General features: G+C 32.5%; 1 protein-coding gene across 2 annotated transcripts in view; it reads right to left on the bottom strand.

Moving 5' to 3' along the window:
• The window catches only part of EPHA3 (EPH receptor A3), a 221,491-nt gene that overhangs the window by 187,708 nt on the left and 11,628 nt on the right, over positions 1 to 22,155 (bottom strand). For both annotated transcript variants that reach the window (XM_081953309.1, XM_081953310.1), the window contains exon 2: positions 11,474 to 11,538. In XM_081953309.1, coding sequence (XP_081809435.1) covers positions 11,474 to 11,538 — 65 coding nt within the window. The remainder of the gene's footprint in view (positions 1 to 11,473; positions 11,539 to 22,155) is intronic.

The raw sequence follows: 22,155 nt of genomic DNA, 5'->3' as shown, positions 1-22,155 counted from the left end.
AGAATTTTCAAAATGTTGATAATTTCCTCAATAGAATAATGAAATATTTACTCCTTACAGCAAATCAATATAATGTTCACCTTATTTACAAGTATTTTTTATCTGAAAAAAAAAACCCTATTGCTTTCCCACTATAAATTATTCCATTTATATAAGGCTTAGTCGATTACCTTGTCTTGCTAACATAGTTGTTTTAAAGTTAGCAGAAAACAGTTGTTTCTATTTGCATACTTATTAAAACAGAAGTCATTTTGCCCCATACATCCCTTTGGCCGATTTGCTCTCACAGAGAGGGACTCCTCCGGGTGCCGTCTACTAGGCAATGCCAGCGGGCGACGCCCAGGAGTAGGGCCTTCTCTGTGATGGGCCCGACCCTCTGGAATGACCTCCCCCCGGACATCAGAACTACCACCGACCTCCGCTCCTTCCATAAGAAACTTAAAACCCACCTGTTCAATTTAGCCGGCCTGGCCTAATCCCAAATTTTAGTCCCTCAAGTCTGCATTTTTAAATTTTTAGGGGTACGCTTTTTAGCTGATTTTAACTTTTATTATTCTGTACAGCTGAATTTAGGTTTAATTCGTTTTTAAGGGTATGTAAGGGGTATTTATTTTTTGTATCTGTTTTTAATGTGATGCCTGTACACCACCCGAGTCCCTTCAGGGAGAGGGGGCGGTCTATAAATTTTGAAAATAAATAAATAAATAAATAAATAAATAAATAAATAAATAAATAAATAAATACAGTTTGATCCTTAAAATTTGGATTCGATCAGCTTGGCTTTAAGAACTGGATGCTATGTGAGAAATCCATACCTAAACCATTTCATGGTGGACTAGTGAACAAACATATTATTGAATTTTCATGAAAAGAAATATAAAAGACATTGGGCTCTTCTGATAATTGGAAGTTTTAAACCAAACTTCCCACAAAGGTCAGTAATAAGAAGGTCAAAGTGTTAAGACTGAAAATACTTGAAGTGATATCTCATGAGCAAAGGTACAATTTTCAGAGCTGCTCAATGTCCAAGCCCCATATGGCATCCTCAAAATTTGTAAAATATTTTTCTTGGGCAATAATAGTTGAGATTTACTGTTCAAATCATTTGTTTATTGCAGTAGCCTTTAGTATCATAAGCATGTATATAAAGGGACTGAATCATTACTCCTGTCCTATGAAAGCATGTGAACATGTGGAATATGCACAACTAAACACTAGGCCAGCATTTATGGGGTTCCTAAGCCTAGCCCTCCCCCCAGCTTAACTGGTTTTCAAATTGTACTGCAAGTACGCCATTTCTAAATTTACAATTGAGAACCATCCAATTATTATTTACCTTTTGTATTAAATATGCTTCATATGAAGTTATAACGTAGCAGCATTCTTTTATGGTTCACGGAATCATTTAACTGTAGAATTGGAAGAGTCCAGAGAATAGTTGTAATTCAACCCTCTCTAACATACAGGAAAACCAGTCAAAATACCCTCAAGAAATGCTTCTCCAATCTCTTAAATCACTCACTTCTGTAAGTAAGTGTTTCATTTTTGTCCAGATTTTTCTTTAAATGAAATCTAGATAATTGCAACTTGTGTCCATTATTCCCAGCATAATTTATGTGCCAGTGTAAAATTGTTCTTGACCATCTTCCCTCTAAACTTCTTTTATGTACCTGTTCAATTTTCTTTTTTCCCCAGACTGAACATTTTACTTGTGAGTGACACAGAGTGGTTGGGATTGTGGTGGTGGGGTGGTGGTATAAATAAAATAAACATCTCAAGTTTTAAATCAACATATTTCCAATCCATGTATCAACCGTGTCATCATCCTCTGAATCTATTCTAACCAATATCTTTCTGGCAATGTGGCATGTGGAACCATGTTCGCAGAACAGAAATTAATAAGGGTTTCACATCCTTTGATAAAATGCTTCCACTAATTCAACATTAATTCTGTTATCTTTACTCTCACTTGTCTAGTTCATGTTTAGCTTGTCATCAGTGATTCATCCAAGCCCTTCTCTGAATTATATTTTTGTATTTCTGTAATTTTCAGTAGCTTTTAATAATTTTTATAATTGCATTAAAATCTTTGAACTACAGGTTGGCTTTAGTTCATCCTTTGTATTCCTCCCACTTCCTTCTCTGTTGAGTTATTCTTTTAATCCTTTCAGTCCCAGTGTCTACTCTTTATTGGGCATGTCTTAACTTCCTAAAATGGCTCAAACTATCCCTTCTTTGTTCAGATTGGCTGAGATCTATTGCCCTATAAATAAAGATCATGCAAAGTTTCTCAATTGCTGTTTTAGTGAAGAGTGGCAACAGCTTGCATTGAAATCAAGTGCATAACATGCCACCCTGCCCAATCTCTTGAATGGCAGATACAGTTATTTTTCAGGATTACGCAGTGAGCTTCCTGGCCAAGAAAGAATTCTAATTTTAATTTAATTCTGTGGAATGTGTCTATGTCAGGTAACTCCTCCTGCTAAGAAGTTATTTCCCTCTTTCTCTCTCTGCTTTCTTCTTTTATATAACAGATTTTATGTAGAAATATTCTTTTTTTAAAAAATGGTTGAAAAATGTAAGATGTTTACAAATAATGTTCAGTTATAGTTTCTCATGTACAACAACATTCCTTGAACAAGGCAGAGCCCCCTAAAAGGTAAAAGCATTTTAGGAATCTTGATGGGTCAAAATTATTTTCTCTTATTTTGAAAAAAACTACTTAATGAAAACACTTTCTCCACAAGATAAATCATTTAGTAGTTTCAACAAATACTCAGTGAACTTGTTTGTGAGAAATGGGCCAAAAGAATACTTTGAAGGAAAAATCTTATCCATGGTCCAACAGGGTTTCACCAAATGTAAATATGCCCTCCAATCCTATTTCCAATGACACTTGCTCTAAAGAATGACAGTCTTTTATAAACCTTATGACGTGTACAATAAAAGCTTCTGTTCAGCATATTCTTTACAGAATAACACATATTTCATATTAATATTTCAGCATTTATTTGAAAAGTATTTTGATAATTATATTTACTTTAAAAATTAAAGCCATAGAAGTGGAACTTTTATGTGGGGCTTAGGTAGCAATGTACAGCTAAAGTATTTGTTGCATGTGTGAGTTACAAAACTCAGTTTTTTTCCAAGGTCTCCAAGTTCATAAATATGGTATAATGAAGTGGGGGGACTCTGCATTTAAGACATAATGGCAATCATTATTTCCAAGTGAGCATCAGCATTTTATTCCATGGTTATCTTATGCTAATCAATTCTGAAGAAGAGAACAGTGGGAAATTCAGAAATGACGGGAAGGCTTTTCTTTGGAGACTTTGAAGGTGGGGGAAGGGAATCACCACCATGATCTCATCTCTGATAACTTTCCACAAATGGTATGCATTTATGCTGAGAGTCTGACAGAAATAAAATGCCTGCCCACAAGGGAAATGATACTGTTTCTAACCATTGAAGTTAAAATGGAAAATGGGAAGCTGGAACATACGCAGTATAACTTCTAAATAAAATCTTTATTTAGGCTTCAGAATGGGAGCTGAAATGTACATTTCTGGAAACCACAGAAAAATGATACCCAATCTGCAACAAGTTATTCTGCAAACAGCAGAATGATTGATTATGTATGTAATTAAATAAGAAAGTCTTTCACTACTAACCCCCTTCTACTCAAATGTGCAGTGGCAGCATAGTTGCTAGGCTCTTAACTCTTTTCTTAAGCTGATGGTGGCTTTAATTATTTTAAACAACAAAACTGTAAAAAAAAAACTGAGACAGTTGCCATAAAGTGAAGAGGAAATTCTTGAAAATATAAAAAGCAGGCAAGAATTAGTAGAATAAAAAAGACTTTTGGTTGAAACAAACTTTTTTTTTTCCTATTTTGCTGATTTTAGTTATTGTCAATTTAAAATTCATAAAGAACAAATACCTCAATCTCATTGTATGGATAAAATAGATGTTCTCAGAAAACATGTATGTATATATGTTGTGTGTGTGTGTGTGTGTGTGTAAATCTTGGAGAATTTGCATGTAGTAAATAATTAAACTGTTCCTCAGCTCGGTGAAGGGTGTGACTCTACAGAGAAGACATTCATTTCATCCTCTAAATACAAATGTTAACTATTTATGGAGAAGCACTTGCCTCTATCTCTACATGTCTTCAGCATGCTTTGAATCCTACATTTAGAATTTCCAGACCTTGTTACTTTTCTGATTTATTTATTACTCTCTTCAGTAACTTAGACTCTGTGTTGAATGTAATGTATATTATAAATGCTTTGTTGGTTTAGGATTAATATAAACTGAATTAGATTTAATTTGTCTGACCAGACATATTAATAAAGTCCTTTGAGGAGAAAAAAAAGAGGTAGGAAGGTAACAGAAATTATATTTGTCTAATATAATGCAGTTATTAATTATCAGTTTCATCAATTTCCAGTTACCTCATGAGCTAATATTAAGAATTAAAATTCTTAATTCCCCATGCTTGGGGAATCCAAAAAGGCATTGAAAAATAGTTTTTAAGGAAACTCTAGTCATTTGTTTGAAACATCAGCACTACTATATTACAATTACAGTAGAATTATACAATTATTTTCAAGGTTATACATGGTAATTATTGATAAAATCTTATAGAATCAATGAATGTTTTTCAGTTGCCAAGTCTTAGACATATTAATTTATTTCATCATGGAATAATTATCTTTTATAAACCATAATTAAATATAAATGCAAATTATTTCTGTCTAGCATTGTTTTGTTTTCTTCCTTTTCTTTTTTAAAGTAAATTTGATTTTATTACATAATTTAGGCTAACTGAAAAGTGTATTTGGTTACTGTGCATCCTTTGTTGACACCTAATATTATGAAGATAGTTATTATCTTCAATAAACAATTTCACAGCTATTAAAGCTTACTTGCTTCACTACCAAACTGTTAACGATAAATATGATGTGTTAGTTATTATTTACTTCAAAGTTAATTGTTTGCTTTTGCATTTTGATTATTGTACACAAGGCATAATAACTATGCAATACTTAGCGTAATAGCCTTGTGACATTATAAACCTCCACATAAATACGCAAAGAAAATATTCTAGCTGTAACTGTCTATGGAGATTCGTAGTCATCCAGGTCATCATTATCCCAGTTGGACTTTTTCAAAAGACAACTGGATTTTTATTTTTTGTTTTCCCTTGAAGATGTTTCTTTTTTCATCCAAGAAATTCAATTCTAAGAAGCTTCTTAGATGAAAAGCAAAATGTCTTCAAGGAAAAACAAAATCCAATTGCCTTTTGAAAAAAGCACCTTTGGGAGTAACCGTAAATGGTTAATTTAATATATTGTATTTTTGGGGTATAAAACACACTTCTCTCTACCCCCAAAAAAGTGGGTGGGAATGTCTGTGCATCTTATAAAGTGAATATTGCAGTGGGGGGGGGGGGTTGATGTGGTGCCTGTTCTAGATCACCAGGCCACGGCAGCTGTGGCAAATTGGCTGTGGCTGCAGCAAACAGGCTGGGGCGGTGAAGGGACATCGGTGAAAAGACAGCAGTGAGGGGGCAGCAGTGAACCAGCACAGCGGCCACAAACGGGCCGCAGTGAACGGGCCAGATGAATACCGGATGGATGGATTTCTTGTTTTACTCCCCAAAAGCTAGGTGCGTCTCATAATCCAGAGCGCCTTATAGTCTGTAAAATGCGGTATTTCTTTTGAATCAGTGCTGACTTCTGGTGACTGCCTATGTGATCCTGCAGTCTTTTTGGTAAGATTCTGAAAGCTTTCTAAAGCTAAGGATTCACCCAAAGTCATTCAGATGACTTTGTATCAAAGGTAGGGCTAGAACTCTTGACTTCTAACCCAATGCTTTAACCACTACACCAAACTGTCTCTATCCCATACCACACCACACCACACCATATCATGATTAGCACAAAATATGGATTCTTGTCAAAGAATTTTAAAAATACTGAATATTGAAACTGTGGAGTAGGAGTCCAGAAGAAGGCAAAAAAGCAAGATATATATAAATCATATCCAGGATATGTCGCAGGCTTAAAAAGTTACATCTGAAGAGACCCAGACCTTACGCCTTCTAGAATATCATTCCCCTGATATGAAGTTCATTCCATATCTGGTATCCTGTTGGAAGACCTGAAAATTTGGCTCTTTAAGCAATCTTGGGATATCACAAGGAGCCTGCATGATAATTGCATTGTATTTATCCCACAATCTGGTTTTTATTTATTTTTAAAGTGTTTTAATATTTTTGATATTGTTTAAATGGTTAGTTATACTCCAACAAAGGTCATATTTAGCAAGAAGGATGGCCATGTAAGTTTAATTTTAAAAAATTAAATAAATAAATAAATAAATAAATATAGAAATATTATTTAATAAGCTTAACATTTATAATAGCTACATTACCAAATCTTTAAACAAATTTAACACTTCAGGTATACTGCTTTAACATCAATGCCTTCCTTATAGCTTTGTAGGAATATCTGATATTTATTTTCAAAAATTACATATTTAGATGAACCATTTTCAGTTCTAGATAGCAAATCCAAATCTGGTTCTAGAAAATAAATGGCTGATCTGAAACCCTATATATGTTATCAAATAAGGGGACATACATAGATGACACATTACACTAACCAGATCATTTTCTTTTTCTCTTGCATTATATGCCTTCTATTTTTCCTGAACGTAAATTTGCCTCTTTTTATAAAACTTAATGTAAAATAAATTGGTCTGTTATACATTTGCACACATTATACTTTTGTATTCTAGTACTTTAATTATGTTGAAAATATTCTGAAAGACTTTTCCCCATTGTTAAAGAACACAACAGAGAATTGTAGATGTGCTTTTTTCTACATTGACGTTATTAGCATAGGGGAAGGGAAATTCAAAACTGATGTGTGGGAGTTCTTGAATTGAATTTAGAATGAAAAATGAGGTGTCCAATCTGTACATATGTATAATCCAAAGTATGAGACCCAGATTGGTGCAGTGGTTAATGCATCAGGCTAAAAACTGGGGGACTATGAATTCTAATCCTGCTTAGGCTCAAAGTGAAATGGGTGACCCTCAGCCAGTTATTCTCCCACAGTGCTAGGAGCTAACCTTGACTGAACATGCGTAAATGACAGATATAATATGTAGGCTGTACTCTTATGTAATACACACACACACACACACATACACGTGTGTGTGTGTGTGTGTGTGTGTGTGTGTAGATTTTCACGGGTGTAGGTATGATGGTCTTGTTGTATTCGGGTCTTTTCCCATGTAAGATTGAGATTGTCTTGGCAACATTTTGGTGAGGTCCCACTCGCCATCTTCAGGCTGGTGTTTTCAGCTTCGTGCTTGTGTCGAAAAAAAGCACAAAGCCGAAAACACCAGCCTGAAGATGGCGAGTGGGACTTCGCCGAAACAATCTTAATCTTACATGGAAAATACCCAAATGCAACGAGACCAGCATATCTACACCCGTGAAAATCTACGAATATATATATATATATAGAGAGAGAGAGTACAGTAATACTTTCACTGAAAATGAATATTAAATGTTTTGAAAGCTTAGTATACAAAGTGCAAAAAGTCTTAGTTATCAGAAATCATTTAACACAGGATAGTTTCTTATTTGAATAAGTAAAATATGGCTATGACTCTTTCTTCCCTCAGATTCATTTTATTGACTGACAAGACTTGGATTTCCCCCATTCCACATCTGTAATGCTGTAATTTATGTGAATTGCAGTTAATAATCAGTTCTGCTATGCTTAATCAGCATATCAATAATATGTTCAGCAAAGACTAAGAAGCTTTCATTTCTCAGACCCTTTCATAGACTTGATTGATTGACAGAATGAAAATGGCATGAATGCAGGTGGTGGTTTAGGATATTATCTCTGTGGACCCTGAAATCATGTAGAAATGCATGCTTCTAGTGCAATTTTTGACATTTTTAATAGTTCTGTTGCTCTTGCTTGCTTGCTTGCTTCCTTCCCTCCCACCCCCCTTGCCTAAATCATCACAGTATCACAAGTGCAAGTGTTATAAATTTACAGGATAGCTTTGTTTTTTTTCTTTTTCTCCCAAGAGGGAAGAGGAGAAATTACATTATTGCAGAATAATATTACTGAATCCAGGATTAAAACACTGTCAATACAGACTTATCAAGTAGAGCACAAATTAGTACATATAAAAGAGTCTGTTCTGAAATAAACATCCCAAAATTTTCCATAACTGACAATCAGAACACTATAATGAAAAACATGTGAAATATTCCCAAGCAACTAAACAAAAACCATCCTTTTTCCTCTTCCTAAATTAACACTTCATATATCAATTCTTCTTGAGTCTGAAGATCATCATTCTAAAGTCTAAAGAAAAGAAATGAAAATAAATGGGGGGGAGGAGGATTTTCATATTGGTATACAAGAGCTGTTGGGCTATAATAGGACTATACTGTTGTGTTTTGAAATTTGGCTGATCTCATGCCATAAGTCTCATTTCTGCTTCAAGCACAGCTCTATTAACTTGAGCTTGTAAATTACCTGTGCATATGTTTCAATATGATGTGACAACCTTATTATACTGTTTTCCTTATAAAGTTTAGATTCATATTGTAGCCAGATTTGAGAAAGTTGTAGATTCCTTGGAGTTTTAATTAATATATACTTGAAATGATTACAAAAACATTGTACTTCCTCTTTTCAATTATGTTGTACAACTTCTTTAGGTTACTTAAGAATACAAGTCTAGAAAAACAAGAAACATTCAATTGTTGAGCTTTAAAATGTCATGATAAATCACACCATGGAATTCCATAGATGTTTTCCTGATATACCATTATTTTACTTAATCCACATTTCCTGTATTCAATGTATTACATTGTGTGAGATTTATTTTCAGGTTCATATAGACAACATTGATCTGCATCCTTATATCACTTCACAATGATATACCGTATATTGAACATTTCTCTTAAGAGAAAATATGCTTATCTATGCATTGAAAGGCAATATAATTTCAGATTTTTTGCTATATTGATTTTTTTTTAATGTTGGCCAATATAGCATAAAGTATGGATGTCAATCTTGGGTTGTCATATCGTCATGTGACATATTGCAACTTTCCCCCCTTTGCTAAAATGGGTGGGAGTGGCCAGCGCATGATACATCTGGCCTGCAGGCCGTGAATTTGACACTCCTGGTATAAATTCAACATCGTTTAAATAAAATAGCATAATAATGAAAGCATCCCATATTTGTAAAATAGAAAACAGGAAGTTCTCAAAAGCAAATCACCTTCTGTTCAAGTAACCCAGAATTAGCCATTATAAAGCAAAACTTTTTTTCTTTTTCTTTTTTTCTAATTAGTATCACAATTCAATTTCGATAAAACTACCATCAGAGCATTAAAGTAAATAGCTACATACATTCTTAAAAATCAATGTCTAGTTTTGTACTGAAAAATCAACTATTTTTTTTAAATTACATATCTTTGTGCACTTAACTGGTTAACTCTGTCCACTAAATCTCTCAGAAAATAATGTATTCAGTCATTTTTAAATTCTATTAAAGAGTCAAAAGGGAGGCCAATTATCAAGTCTGCTGCTTTAGCTCAATTCTGCTTTAGCTACAGCTGAACTTGTTTGAATTTAGACTAATAATGCTTCAGCGGTCACTTTGCCGCTACTTTACAGTTTTTGATTCTCAGCACTCAAAGCTGAAACAAGAGGAAAAGCCATTTCATCATAGACAGAGCTAAAGAATTAAATTAAATCTTGCTATTCCAATTTTACATTAAAAATTAGACATTACTATATATGTTTCAGCTCTATGTAATAATTGGCATTTTAATAAAATTTCTATCGTCTGTCATTATGTACATACGTTAAGACTCGGATCCTTAAGCAATGTACAGATATCAAAACCCAGTCAGTTTCTCAGTTGATATTATTATATGCACCTATTTTAACTTTAGTAGAACCAGTGATCTTCTTCAAACTTCAGTAACTATACACATGGAAAACAAAGAATATGCTTGATCCTAATCCTGTGTACCTATACTGTAACAAACCCAACTTTTCCTGGAAAGTATGAAATGGAAAATATAAACATATATGGTTTAGTTGGAAGAACATATAAATCTATATATGTATATACATATACTATTAAAATTCTAAATTTTAATACTAAACTAAAATAGGTTAATTTATAGAATCTGGAACCCATAACTCCTGAGAAATGAAAATTGGAAAAGTTGTGGCTGTCCAGTTTTGCCGGGCTGCTGCTGTGGTGTTGGGCTGCTGAAGTAATCATACGGTCATAATCTTCAAAGTTCCATAACAGTTTCCCAGCCATTCTACAATCAATTACTCCTTCCCCCATGAAAAGCAGCCTGCCAGGGGCGGGTGGGGGGAGAGGAAGGAGGATTCCTCATGCTCCCTGCCAGCTTCCTACAAGGAAACTCAATAGGAAAGCCAGCAGGAAATCAGAAGTTGCTTCCACTATTTTTGCCTGCCTATATAATCATTCTGTTTCTCTGGTGAGGAAGTATCTGTGAAATGATAATCAAAACAAGGCATGGGGTGTCTAGTATAGTCTAATTATCATATAATGGGAGCTTTCAAATCATACTGAGCTTTTTAACTGGGTTTAGTGAGAGTGAGATTACAATGCATGTTTCTCATTGTTCTTCATGCTTATAACTGTTTACATGCAGCTAATGAAAATACAACAGCCAATGTTTGGTTCACATTATTTTGAATTGGTTACATGTTTTACAAATTCTATTTCAGTTCAGGTTTAGAAAATATTTTCATATTATAGTTACAATTATTTTCTAGTACAAGGGAAAAAATAAGAGAGTATCTTCATTGGTATGGAACTGTAGTTGGGTTTATTTATTTTTTGTTTGGTCAATTTGTTTTAAAACCAATAGTCTCAGTTTTACTGAATTCACATGAAAGAATCTTCTTGTTTATACCTTATGCTTTAACATGGAAAGTGTTCAGGAAAGACTCAACTATCTTCAATCATTCCATCCAAACCATAACCAATATCAAATCAATCTTCAATACAATCAATCCTAATTTCCTAATAAGGAAACCTAATAAGGATCATGGAAGTTAAAGGCCCCAAATCTGGAAAAGGCTGACTAAGTAAAAAAAAAAAAAAACATTTTAGCAATCCTTAGCATAAATATTTATACTCACTTTAATACTACTGAAAGAGATGTGGCTGCTGTTTTGGTAATATATGAAACACAGAACATATTCAGGGATGTGTGACTGGAAGCATGAGCCCCAAAATATAAACTCTGTTTTAAAGGAATAAATAACAGTAATGCCACACTAAATCATACTTGTGTTTTGCTGTTTTCCACAAATGAAGAAAAGGTTAAATAGCACAGCACTGTTTCCCATTTTACAGTTTAATGAACTCACCCCATGTGGTGGATAGGAGATCCAGCCCAGCTCTCCTTGAATTGCTTTTGAATCTAGCAGATTAACTGTGAAAAGAAGACAAAATAAAAAGGAATGAATTTAATCTGTGTTCAGTTATAGTCGTTTGTTGTTGCTTTTTAAACAGGCTTGATTGGTTGGTTTTGAATTAAATTATTCCAAGTGCAGAAAAAGCAGAGCAACAGATGTACCTTCAATTAATTTCCACAAGATCGAAAAAAGAAACGTATCAGCTTCTCACAATTCAGCTGCATTTCTACATCCATTCCCTCAAAAAGTTGGTTCAATAAGTACTAGTAAATGCCAGTGAGTGATGTAACAAAATTCTGCTTTTAAAAAAAGTTTCACATGTCAAAAATTTAATTCAGCATACATAACAATGATGAGACCATTGTTATACATTCTTCTACTTCCTCTGCTGATATTTTTATTTACTAGTATATTTTAAGGAAAAAGTATTTTAAATCTGTATTTTCATTCTGAGATAACCTCAACCTTTTAACAAGCTTTTAATCTCCCAGCCACCAAGACCAGATATGCTATTTGAAAATGTAAGTTGCAAATTGAATTAAATACATTTTGAAGCTTTGAAATTAGTAAAATCTGCCTTTTGTCAATGCGCCCTCTACACAAAGCACTTAAGCTTGTGCTATATTTCATAATAAGCATATTGATCTAAAAGCCTGTGAAAGATTCTTATGATTCTACAAAACATCATTATGATAGTTTTCATATTGGCAAAATTATTAAGAATTATTGGATGCTACATGAAAATGTAACATCCTAGCATGTAACGATTTAGAATTCTTCTGGAGATTTATAGGTTTCTTCATTGTGCTTCAGGACTATAATTACAGCAACTGAACTATCAGAATCCAACTTTACTAGTGAATAAAACAAAATTATTTTTGTACAAGGGAAAAGTGTTTAAGTTAATTTTTGATTAATGTAAATATAAACTACTAAAATCAATAAAAAGTATAGATTTTTCCTGATAGATAGACATACTTATTTATTATTATTACTACATATTAAATAAATATTTAATGCACACATTAAATTATCTTGTCCACGTTAGAAATATTAAGCATTGTAATGTATTTGTTTCCCCCCCCAACAGTGTAAATCTTGTTTCACTAAAGCAAATTCTGTTCCAATCTGTCCAAGAAAATCCCAAATACATTCCATTTTCATAATATCCTGCATGTGACATCAGATATGCGCTGTAGACCTATGGCGCTTGATACGTATTTATATTATTGAGGTTTACAAAAATCTACATGACTTAGATGATAGCAAGGAGAAATTTTATCATATAGTGGTTGTCAAAATTTGCTAGTCAATTTGGTAGCCCTACATTAGTATGATTTATTACAGCATTTTAAGAAACCCTTAAAATGTATTGAAATATACCTTATTTATTTATTTGCTTTAGAACTCCGCCAATTCCAAATAATTCAGACGACAATTACAAACTTTAAATAAAATGTCTAAAACATGTTTCCTCAAAATCAAAGGGACACAATTTTTACTGTGGTTTATTTTTAAAAAGACAAAAGATATAATAAGTGGATAAAATCAGGATTTTTAAAAAAAATAAAGTTTGCATGTTAGAATAAATTATTGTTTTTTTAATTAGAAAATAAATAAGAAATAAGTAAAATAAAGTAGCAGCATATAACTGGAAATACACACCCACACACATATCTTATCCTTTTAAGGAATAAGTTTATTTATATTATTTTTTCTGTTGGAAGCTCAGGAAGATACAGCTTATATTTGTATCAAGAAAATTAAGGTTGCTGTTCCCATCACCTCCTATAAACTTGAAGGTACAACAATGTTAATTGTACAATTAAATTAGTTTCTCCTGACAACCTCAACAAAATCTTCAAAGCAATGTAAGAAGAAATGATTGATAGAAATGGACATAGTGTCACAATATAGTCCATCATTGTATTAAGAATCTGTCCACTTAAACTCTTCAATTAGAAGCAAAGTTTTGGGGCAACAAAGGATTAACTTCAGCTGAAGAGCCTTTTGGATGAAGAAATATTTTTATAACCAATTTATATGAATTAAGAACAATAAGAAATGATACAGAGCCATTTATTGTGTGAAGTTTATTTATCACACAAAGAATCATAGAAGAATATTTGTAAAAAGTTCACTTTTAGTAAGTATACAATTTCCTTCTAATACAGGAACAATTAAGGAAAACCATTTTTTTAATTAATAAAAGAGCCTTATTATAGGGGGTTTTTTCCAGGCTGTTCCTGCTTCAGGTGTTGTTCTTGGCTATGTATCTTCATTATGTGAAGTCTCTTCTAAAGTTTATACTCAAATCTCAAAATGAAGACTTTTTATTGTTTCAATTTGTTGTTAACAGGTATGGCTGGAGGAGCAGGCTTTCGGGGATCTGTTGGTGCATGTATCTCTGCAGGCATTTCAGGGAAGTGAAATGAAGTGAAGCCTGCCTTACCAACACACACACACACACACACACAAACACACACACACACACACACACACAGGGACACAATGGAAACAGTTGAAGCAATTGTGAACACTCCCACATATCTTTCAAATATTTTGTAAAATATCTTAAACATTTTAAAAAGAGGATTTGGCATCTGCATAGACCATTCTAGATTGAATGTTTATAAGATCTGAAAATGAACACCTCTCACTTCAAAGCACCCCAAAACTGCTAAAAAAATGTCTATACCAAATAATTAAAATTTCTTAGGTAAGTTTTAAAAATTTGAAAAAAAGACGGTTCTTTCCTCTCGCTTAATGCTTATATATCATCTATATGTTTTACATTAAGCTGAGGTCAAGTGTCAAGAACAATTACAAGTACAATTATCTGTATTTTTGACTGTGGTTTTTTTATTTATCTAGTGGTAGTACAAAATGGTAAATGGAAAGTACACCAAGCTTTGCATATGTTGGGAAATGAATGAATTCTTTCCTTAAATGTTCTTTTCTTTCCTAGTAAAAAAAAAAACAATTAAATTATGTATACTGGCAATCCACTGCTGTAAATCAGGGTGACTTTATACTTTCAATGTGAAATATGTAATTTCTGCACCACAATCATGAATAGTCAAATGATATTAAGTTTTCAGAGAATACTGACTGACAATTACAGAGAGTGAAAGGAGAGGATATAAAGGAGTCAGGGTAATGCAAGGATCCACCATTTCCAGGATCTTCCCATATGCCCAGACATCTGAAATATCAAACTATTTTGACCTCATGAAAAATGTATGATTTTCCCTCCTCAGAAGATTCTGAAATGCTTTGACAATTTATTTTTCAAGTTTACTCTTGGGATACAAGTATATTCCAAAATATACTTTCAACCAATACTGTTGACCATTAACAACTGCGGACAGGAACAGAGCACAAAAAGATCTGTTGGGTAATGGTTCTCCAGTACAATACTTGTGGCAGGTCTTATTTATGTGAGATGAAATGATAGCAATAGAAATGAGCTCCGAAAATGCAGGGGATGTCTTCTGCAATTAATATTACATGAACACTTTAATAAAATGCAATTCATACAATAGTGATCTAACACTATGGAATGCTTATCCTGAATTAATTCTATTTTTGTTGTATCACCTAAAGTATAACTCAAATAATCTTATAATGTCGTTCAATTATCCTGTGGCAAGTAAATGACTTAAAAACCATAAAACAGAGAGTCCTGACTGACTCTAAAATTGTGTAGCCATTTATAGACACAAACCCTGCAAACCTACATACCTATTTGATTATTTGGCAGTAAAGCCTGCCAGGCCAATGGGACTTATTTGGAATAAACAGACATTGGAACAGGAATCAAATTGCTAGAGTGAAAATTACCCAATTTCCTTTCCCCTAAGGGAGGGGAAAAAAAGGTTTACCCACAGTACAGAACATCAGGGTATTTACAGCCTGTTCCACCATACCAACAGACATACCAACTGGCTATTATTAACAGTGTCCTTTTCTAAAAATTCTGTTTCCAGCACATCCACCGCAAACTTAACTGTGACCAACTTCACTATTTAAGAAAAGCCACTGTTTAAGAGAAGCCACAGCCTCAACACCGGCTGATGTCCTGTTTATAAGCACGTCTCATTTGGAAACTTGAAATAAGAACAGCATATGACTGAAAACTTGGCTTCACTATGTATGGCATTTGGTTCCAAAGCACAATGCAAACATGTGTCCTTTTACAGTACTGTGAATTTCCCATCACTATCAAAGTGAATATGCAAGAAATTTAAAGCCATACCTAAATTGAATTCACAGAAATGATTATAACATTCACCCAGCCATTATAAGGCAACAGCATATCTACCAGCCTCTAATGCAAAGTAGGTCAGTTCAAAAAGAGAATTATCATTTCCTGCTATGACTAAATAAATAAAATTTTGATTGTCTGTATCCACTACTTTCATTAATTGGAAATTGGAAGCATCACAACCTGGAACATCAGTTGGTTGTACCATTAAACTTTGAAAACATGGTTTGTTTAAACTAAGATTAACAAAAATAAACAATGCTAAGGTTGCAGGGCCAGATCTTATGTTCATTAGAGTGTTCATGATTAAGATCAAGACAGAAATAATGTACAGTTTTAAGAAACTATTTTAAATTCAACTATCATTTAAAATACTATATGTACTCTGTACTGTAAATTTCATGAAAAAAGTGAATTCTACATCTATACTCATATAATCTCTTATTGAGTTACAGACAAAGTGTCTTTAAAAAAAACAAAGGGGAAAAGCAACACAAGTGATTTTTAAAAAAAGTTTCCGAGTTTTCTTATTGCAATGCTGCTGTTGGTTTGGGGTGAGAGAGAAAAACATAACATATGGTGATCTCTTTTTTGTCCTTAGATAGCTAATGTCAACATGCAAATGCAAAAATTGTTTACATTAGATATAAGTGTATAGATATGTTTCTTCTTTTGATATTTCACAGCCTTGAAGCTAGCTACGTATATGAAGCTTATAAATTATTATTCATCATTATTATTCCTTATTATTAAGCAACACTCAATTTGTAAGTTTGATTGCTATTCTTCCATATATTAAATTCAGCTTTCCTATCATCTAAAATGGAAGTATCCCATCAACTAATAACTTTGCAGATGTTAAATTCAATTTCATGTAAATTGAATTATTTTAAAGTAGGTACTATAATTAAGTTGCTTGCATATATATAACTCTGATTTATTAGAACTGTAAGCCTTACCTGGATTTTTAAATTATAATAGATTTGCAGCTTCTTTTGTCCTAAAATAGGACAAGATAAAAATCTAATTGAATAAAAACACAATTTTAGAATTTATTCCTGTATAAATAAATTCCTTATTTTTACATAATACAATTTCAAAAATTCACAATTGCTGAAAAATAGTTATTAAAATAGTTATAAAAAAGATAATCGCTGAAGACAGTTTTTTTTTACCATCTGAACATTTTTTTCAAATGTCAGGTGAAGTGAAAGTTTTTCATTTCTTTCATGTAGTTGTTAATTTTCACTTATGAGAAAAATGCTAACAGAGAAAAATCAAAGTTTTCTATACAAAAGAATAACATAAATAAATAAATATGAGTATACTCAAAATTAAAGCATGAAATTCATATTTGGAAAGCACAGAAGCTATCCTGAGGCAGGATCCAGCTAGTCTTTGCTTGGAGGTAAAACAACACCAGAACTTTACAGGCACATATAATATTTAAACACTACATGGCCCAGTTTCTGTGCGTGGATACATGCACGCACAAACTGCACAATAATGTTAGCACAGTTGAGTGCTTGCTTCTTCAAAAATGAATTTCAATTAAAATGCATAATTATAGAATTTCTCTAGCAATTCATTGTATCACCCACCATGTAGCACAATAACTTCCTTCAATACATTTGATTGTAATTATGTAGAAATTTATTTTTATTATGCCTGTCCAATTATTTAAAATTGCATCGTGCATTCAAATAACTGAAGGTATTATACTGAATTTTAATGCTTAAAACTTATTTAAAACAATAGCTAACTCTTATGAATTAGGAAGATGCAACTTTCAAAATTGATTCCTAAGTGTTCAAATCTTGCATGCAACTGAGTACACCTTTTCTCTGCTATTATTTTAATGAATGTTTAAGATAATCTACACACACCTGAAAAATGAAACCATTAATTTAAGGTTGAAAGCAGTGGCTCTTTAGTCTGACTGCCTGAAAAAGCTTGGGGAAAAAAGTGATCAATTTTTAAGATGTGAATAGAAACCAGAAGATGAAGATATGAAAAATGAAAATAAAGAATCAAGCAAAACTGATGAAGAAAACTGGTTTTAAAAAAACTACTTTTTAAGAGGAAAAAAGTAAAATATTTTGGTATTACTATAATATACAAATAACTGTATATTATTTCAAATAATTATATTAAGATTTGGAATGAAAAAAATTAAAATATGCTAAGATGGGAGAAACTACAATTGTTGGAAATAATTTATGGGACAAAGATGAATGCTGTGCTCAGAAGGGTGTTTTTGTTTTGGACAATACTGGTTTTGACAATTTTTGTACCATTAAACAATGGCAAAGTTAAGTTTTGCATGGCAAGAGAAAAAGGCATGAGTTAAATATAAAGCATTACAATATGCAAAGGAAAGAGGAAGATTGAATTGGATTTACCTGGTCTGAAATTGTGTTTCGCAACTTAGTGGCTTGGTTTGGGTGAAAGATTGGATTTGCTGAGAAATAAAATTTTGTTATAATTAAAAAGGATGTGACCTGAAATTTGGCTGGCATTAATATTCTATGACAAAGTCACAGAAACATAGGCTATATCAAAAAGCACCTTTAGGATACTCGCACAAGAAGAATTTTAGAGATGAGTAATTATAGGCAAATATATTTAATATGATGAGATTCTACAATTTTATTACAGAGAATATAAAATAAAAGCAAATGAATAACTGATGACAGAAGGACATGGTTGTCAATCGTTTTTGTATTTACAGTTATCAGAAAGATTAAAAGTATACCAAAGAATGTATGATATTCAATAATGTAAGAAAGAATTTTAAATGGAATTCTATACAAATGAAAGGCATGCAACGATCTAGAATGAAACTACAATTTATAAAGATACTTCAAATTTATGTTGGGAATATGAATAATAACAAGAATAATTTTATCATGGTTGTGGGCATGTAAAAAAACTATGGCACTTTGGGGTTAAACTATACAGAGATTCAGAGGATTTTTAAAGTTAACATTGCTTTTTGGATAGGAGAAAATAGTACATTATACACATACACACACATAAACAAACAAACAAACACAGCAAGATTATTGCAGGCACAAAAATGAAAAGATCTGAAAATATCTTTAATGCAAGACTGGTTCCTAGATCAAAAACTATTGATAACAAAGTTTAAGAGGAAGCCATTTTAGTTATTTCCTTTTCTAAATTTATGAAATTGACCCCAGCCCCAGTAAACCAAATAAACAAGTACAATTATTAAACTTTACAATTTAAAACATTCAAAATCTTATGCATGTGTCCCTGTAACTCAAATCATGCAGAATCATGCAAAACGTTCTACAACTGGCAATCACTGCACATACATCCACACAGTTTTCTACTTTTTTTGAAATGTTAACTGATCACCTAAAATTCACTTGGTTGCATAAATATTGATCAGGTCTCAATCTGTGGTAACAACCAATCCTTTTTTTATCTGAATATTCAAAATATAATAATATATACTTGTTCCTAACAGCAAGGAAAACAACATAGAAGTAATTCACCAAAACATTCATTTATCTCTAAATACTTGAAAAGTGGTATTAATCAATTGGCCTATTGACTGTGAGTTTCTCCAATTTCAGTCCTATTGTCTCTCTCTGCAGCTCCTATGTAGATCTGGCAAGACTGTTAAAATAACATTTCCCAATGTATTCCTGCAATATTGTCCTGAAAAGAATTATCAAGATGAATCTGAAACTTTGTGATCCCCCAACTCAATAACACAGGAAGAAGAGATTAACTCAATGAAGCTATTTTTTCCTTCTCAAGAGCTGTGATTAAGAAAGAATACTAGGTAATTGCAAGATCATTTCTTTATAAAGTGAAACCTACTGTGATAATTTTCAATTGTGAAGTATAATTTGAGAAAATTATAAAGCAAAAGAAGCTGACCACATATTTTTTTAAAAATACATTTATCAATAATTACTTTCACAATTATAGCCTTCTTGAAATAAAGGTAACCCTGGCTTGCTGTACATACTTAGTCATTGGGTTTCCTCGGAAATGTCAATTAACGGGTTACTGGAAATTATTAATTGGTTCCTGGGTATTAAAATAGAGACAACATTTGCAGAAAGTCATTAATTGACACCTCCCAAGAACATTCCCGTCACCAGTCAATCTTTTTCACATACTACAATCACTGCAGGAAATACACACTAATGAATTATTCGACTAAGGAAGCCTTGCTGAGATGCAGGCAAAAAGAATGCATAAATCTGATCAATATCTTGATATTTATTTTGGTAACCCTGAGAACTTGACTCCTTTATTTGTACTTTTACAATTTTACATATTTGAATAATGTTTAAAAGATCAGTTTATCATCTTAGACTTAGACCTAAATTGTTCTTTATGAGACCTCAAGTTACTTAATTGTTAGACCAGCCATACAAGTTGATTAATATTGTTGCCTTAATAAAACAAACAAACAAAAATTTACAACTGGGGCAGCACTTAGAGTTTTTTTAAACCTTGTGTGGATATGGTTCCTGAAACCCTTTCTGAAAAGATTTTAAATGTAAGAGGGAAATTATAAATCCTTAAAGAATTATTTTATTAAATGCATTTAAATTAAATACAATATTTATATAGCCTCCTGAGTAGCAGCACACATCCAACCTAGCTGATCTCAAAGCAGTGTCAATCTTACTTATTAGTGCACCCTTATTGACGTCTAATTTGGGAATACCCTGCTCCATTTAACATGGATGCCTTTTACTTCCATACATCTATAGAACATTCCTTTCCTTTCCAAAATATGTATTTTCTTGGGTGAAATTTTCTTTTCTCCTTTCCTGCCTCTAATTTCCTTTGCTTGTTACTTGTCAATCATATTTTTGCTTTGTCCAAGACAGCTTATTGTGAAAGGAAATATAGCAGTATGATGGAAACACTCACACACACACATGCATATATCATATAGGAATCATGTACATGTTCCTTCAATCAAACAGTTCATAGAGTTTGCAAAATATATGTGTATTTTTTTAAAAAAAATATATCACTTTTACTTAATGGAAAGATTTTATATTGTTGTTTATTTTAGAACCTAATAGTAGACATCAGTCAGTCTGGTTACTCTTGGTAAAGTACTGACTCTTCTTCAAATTCAGCATTCTTTCCAAATGGTTAGCCATTAGCTCTCTCCTTCTTCACTACTGTGTAAAGCACCAGCTGTTAGAATACTAGTCAATTAAAACAGTAACAGCAGAAAGAATGAAGACTCTCATCAAGGTTTTTTCCCCCCCATTGCACCTGTTCCTTTTATTTCAACACTTCACCTGCCCTTCTCTTCCCCCTCTTTTATCATTGATGAGAAAATGTTTCCATAGCTCTCCCTAATCAAAGTCAGGATTAATTCTTGGCAAATCTAATGCACAAAACTCCAATACTGCTTTAAGTCCTGCAGTGATGCAAAAGGAGGAGGTGGATATTTGACTTGTCATAATGAATTATCAATCCCAAACAATCTGAACAAGGAAATGAGTGGGAGTCCTCAGAATGCCTGCAACTTCAACGTCAGATAAGTGATTTTCAGGGTCATAACTGGGAATTAAAAACCACATCAGGAGTAATTTTGGTTGTTCTTCTTTGGAAATGTTATATATCTATACTGACTTTTGAATCTAACCTGCATAAAAGCACACCAAGTTCTTTTAATTCCTCTGAGACTTACTTGAAAAAGATGCCAGATTGAATTAGGGCTAAGAAAGTTTCCGAAGCATGATGAACTTTATAATGTACTCATAACTGCAATAAACATTTCAAAGCTGTACTATGTTATCTACTGCAGTTTGTAGATATTATATAAGTGTATTTTTTCATAAAAAGATTTTAGATTTTTAAAGAACTTTTTAGAACTTTCTCATTAAGATACTATTGAATATTTTATATAATGGAACAACCAAAGTATCTAGTGCCTCATCTTTAAATAGTAACAGTCTAGTAATTGATACACCACAGAGAACCTAAATGTTCTTCCATCTTATCGCTCAAAAAATATTCATAAGAGAGACCAGCAGCCAATTTAGTTTTAAAAGAAATTCTCACATACATATAAGAACCATAGGTTCCTAAACTGAACACACGGTATTGCTTCTTTGCCATTTGGGGATGGGGAGTAATGGAACTATTTAGTTAAATATTTCCATTAAAACGGAAACAACTATCCAGATTCTGTTTTAGGAAATAATATGAAGCTTTCCAAGAATTAGAATCATGTTTTATTCCTGTGTTTGAAATGTTATGATTAAAGGCTTTTTTTTTCTGAGAGGGGGAAAAAAAACTCCATCCAATTGCTTGCACATTTAATGTTTAGGGATATTTCTCTCACACATTC

This window comes from Natrix helvetica (genome assembly GCF_964273705.1).
Source record: "Natrix helvetica genome assembly, chromosome: 4".
NCBI classification, from domain to species: Eukaryota; Metazoa; Chordata; class Lepidosauria; order Squamata; family Natricidae; genus Natrix; species Natrix helvetica.
This window is presented reverse-complemented; position numbering and strand designations above follow the sequence as displayed.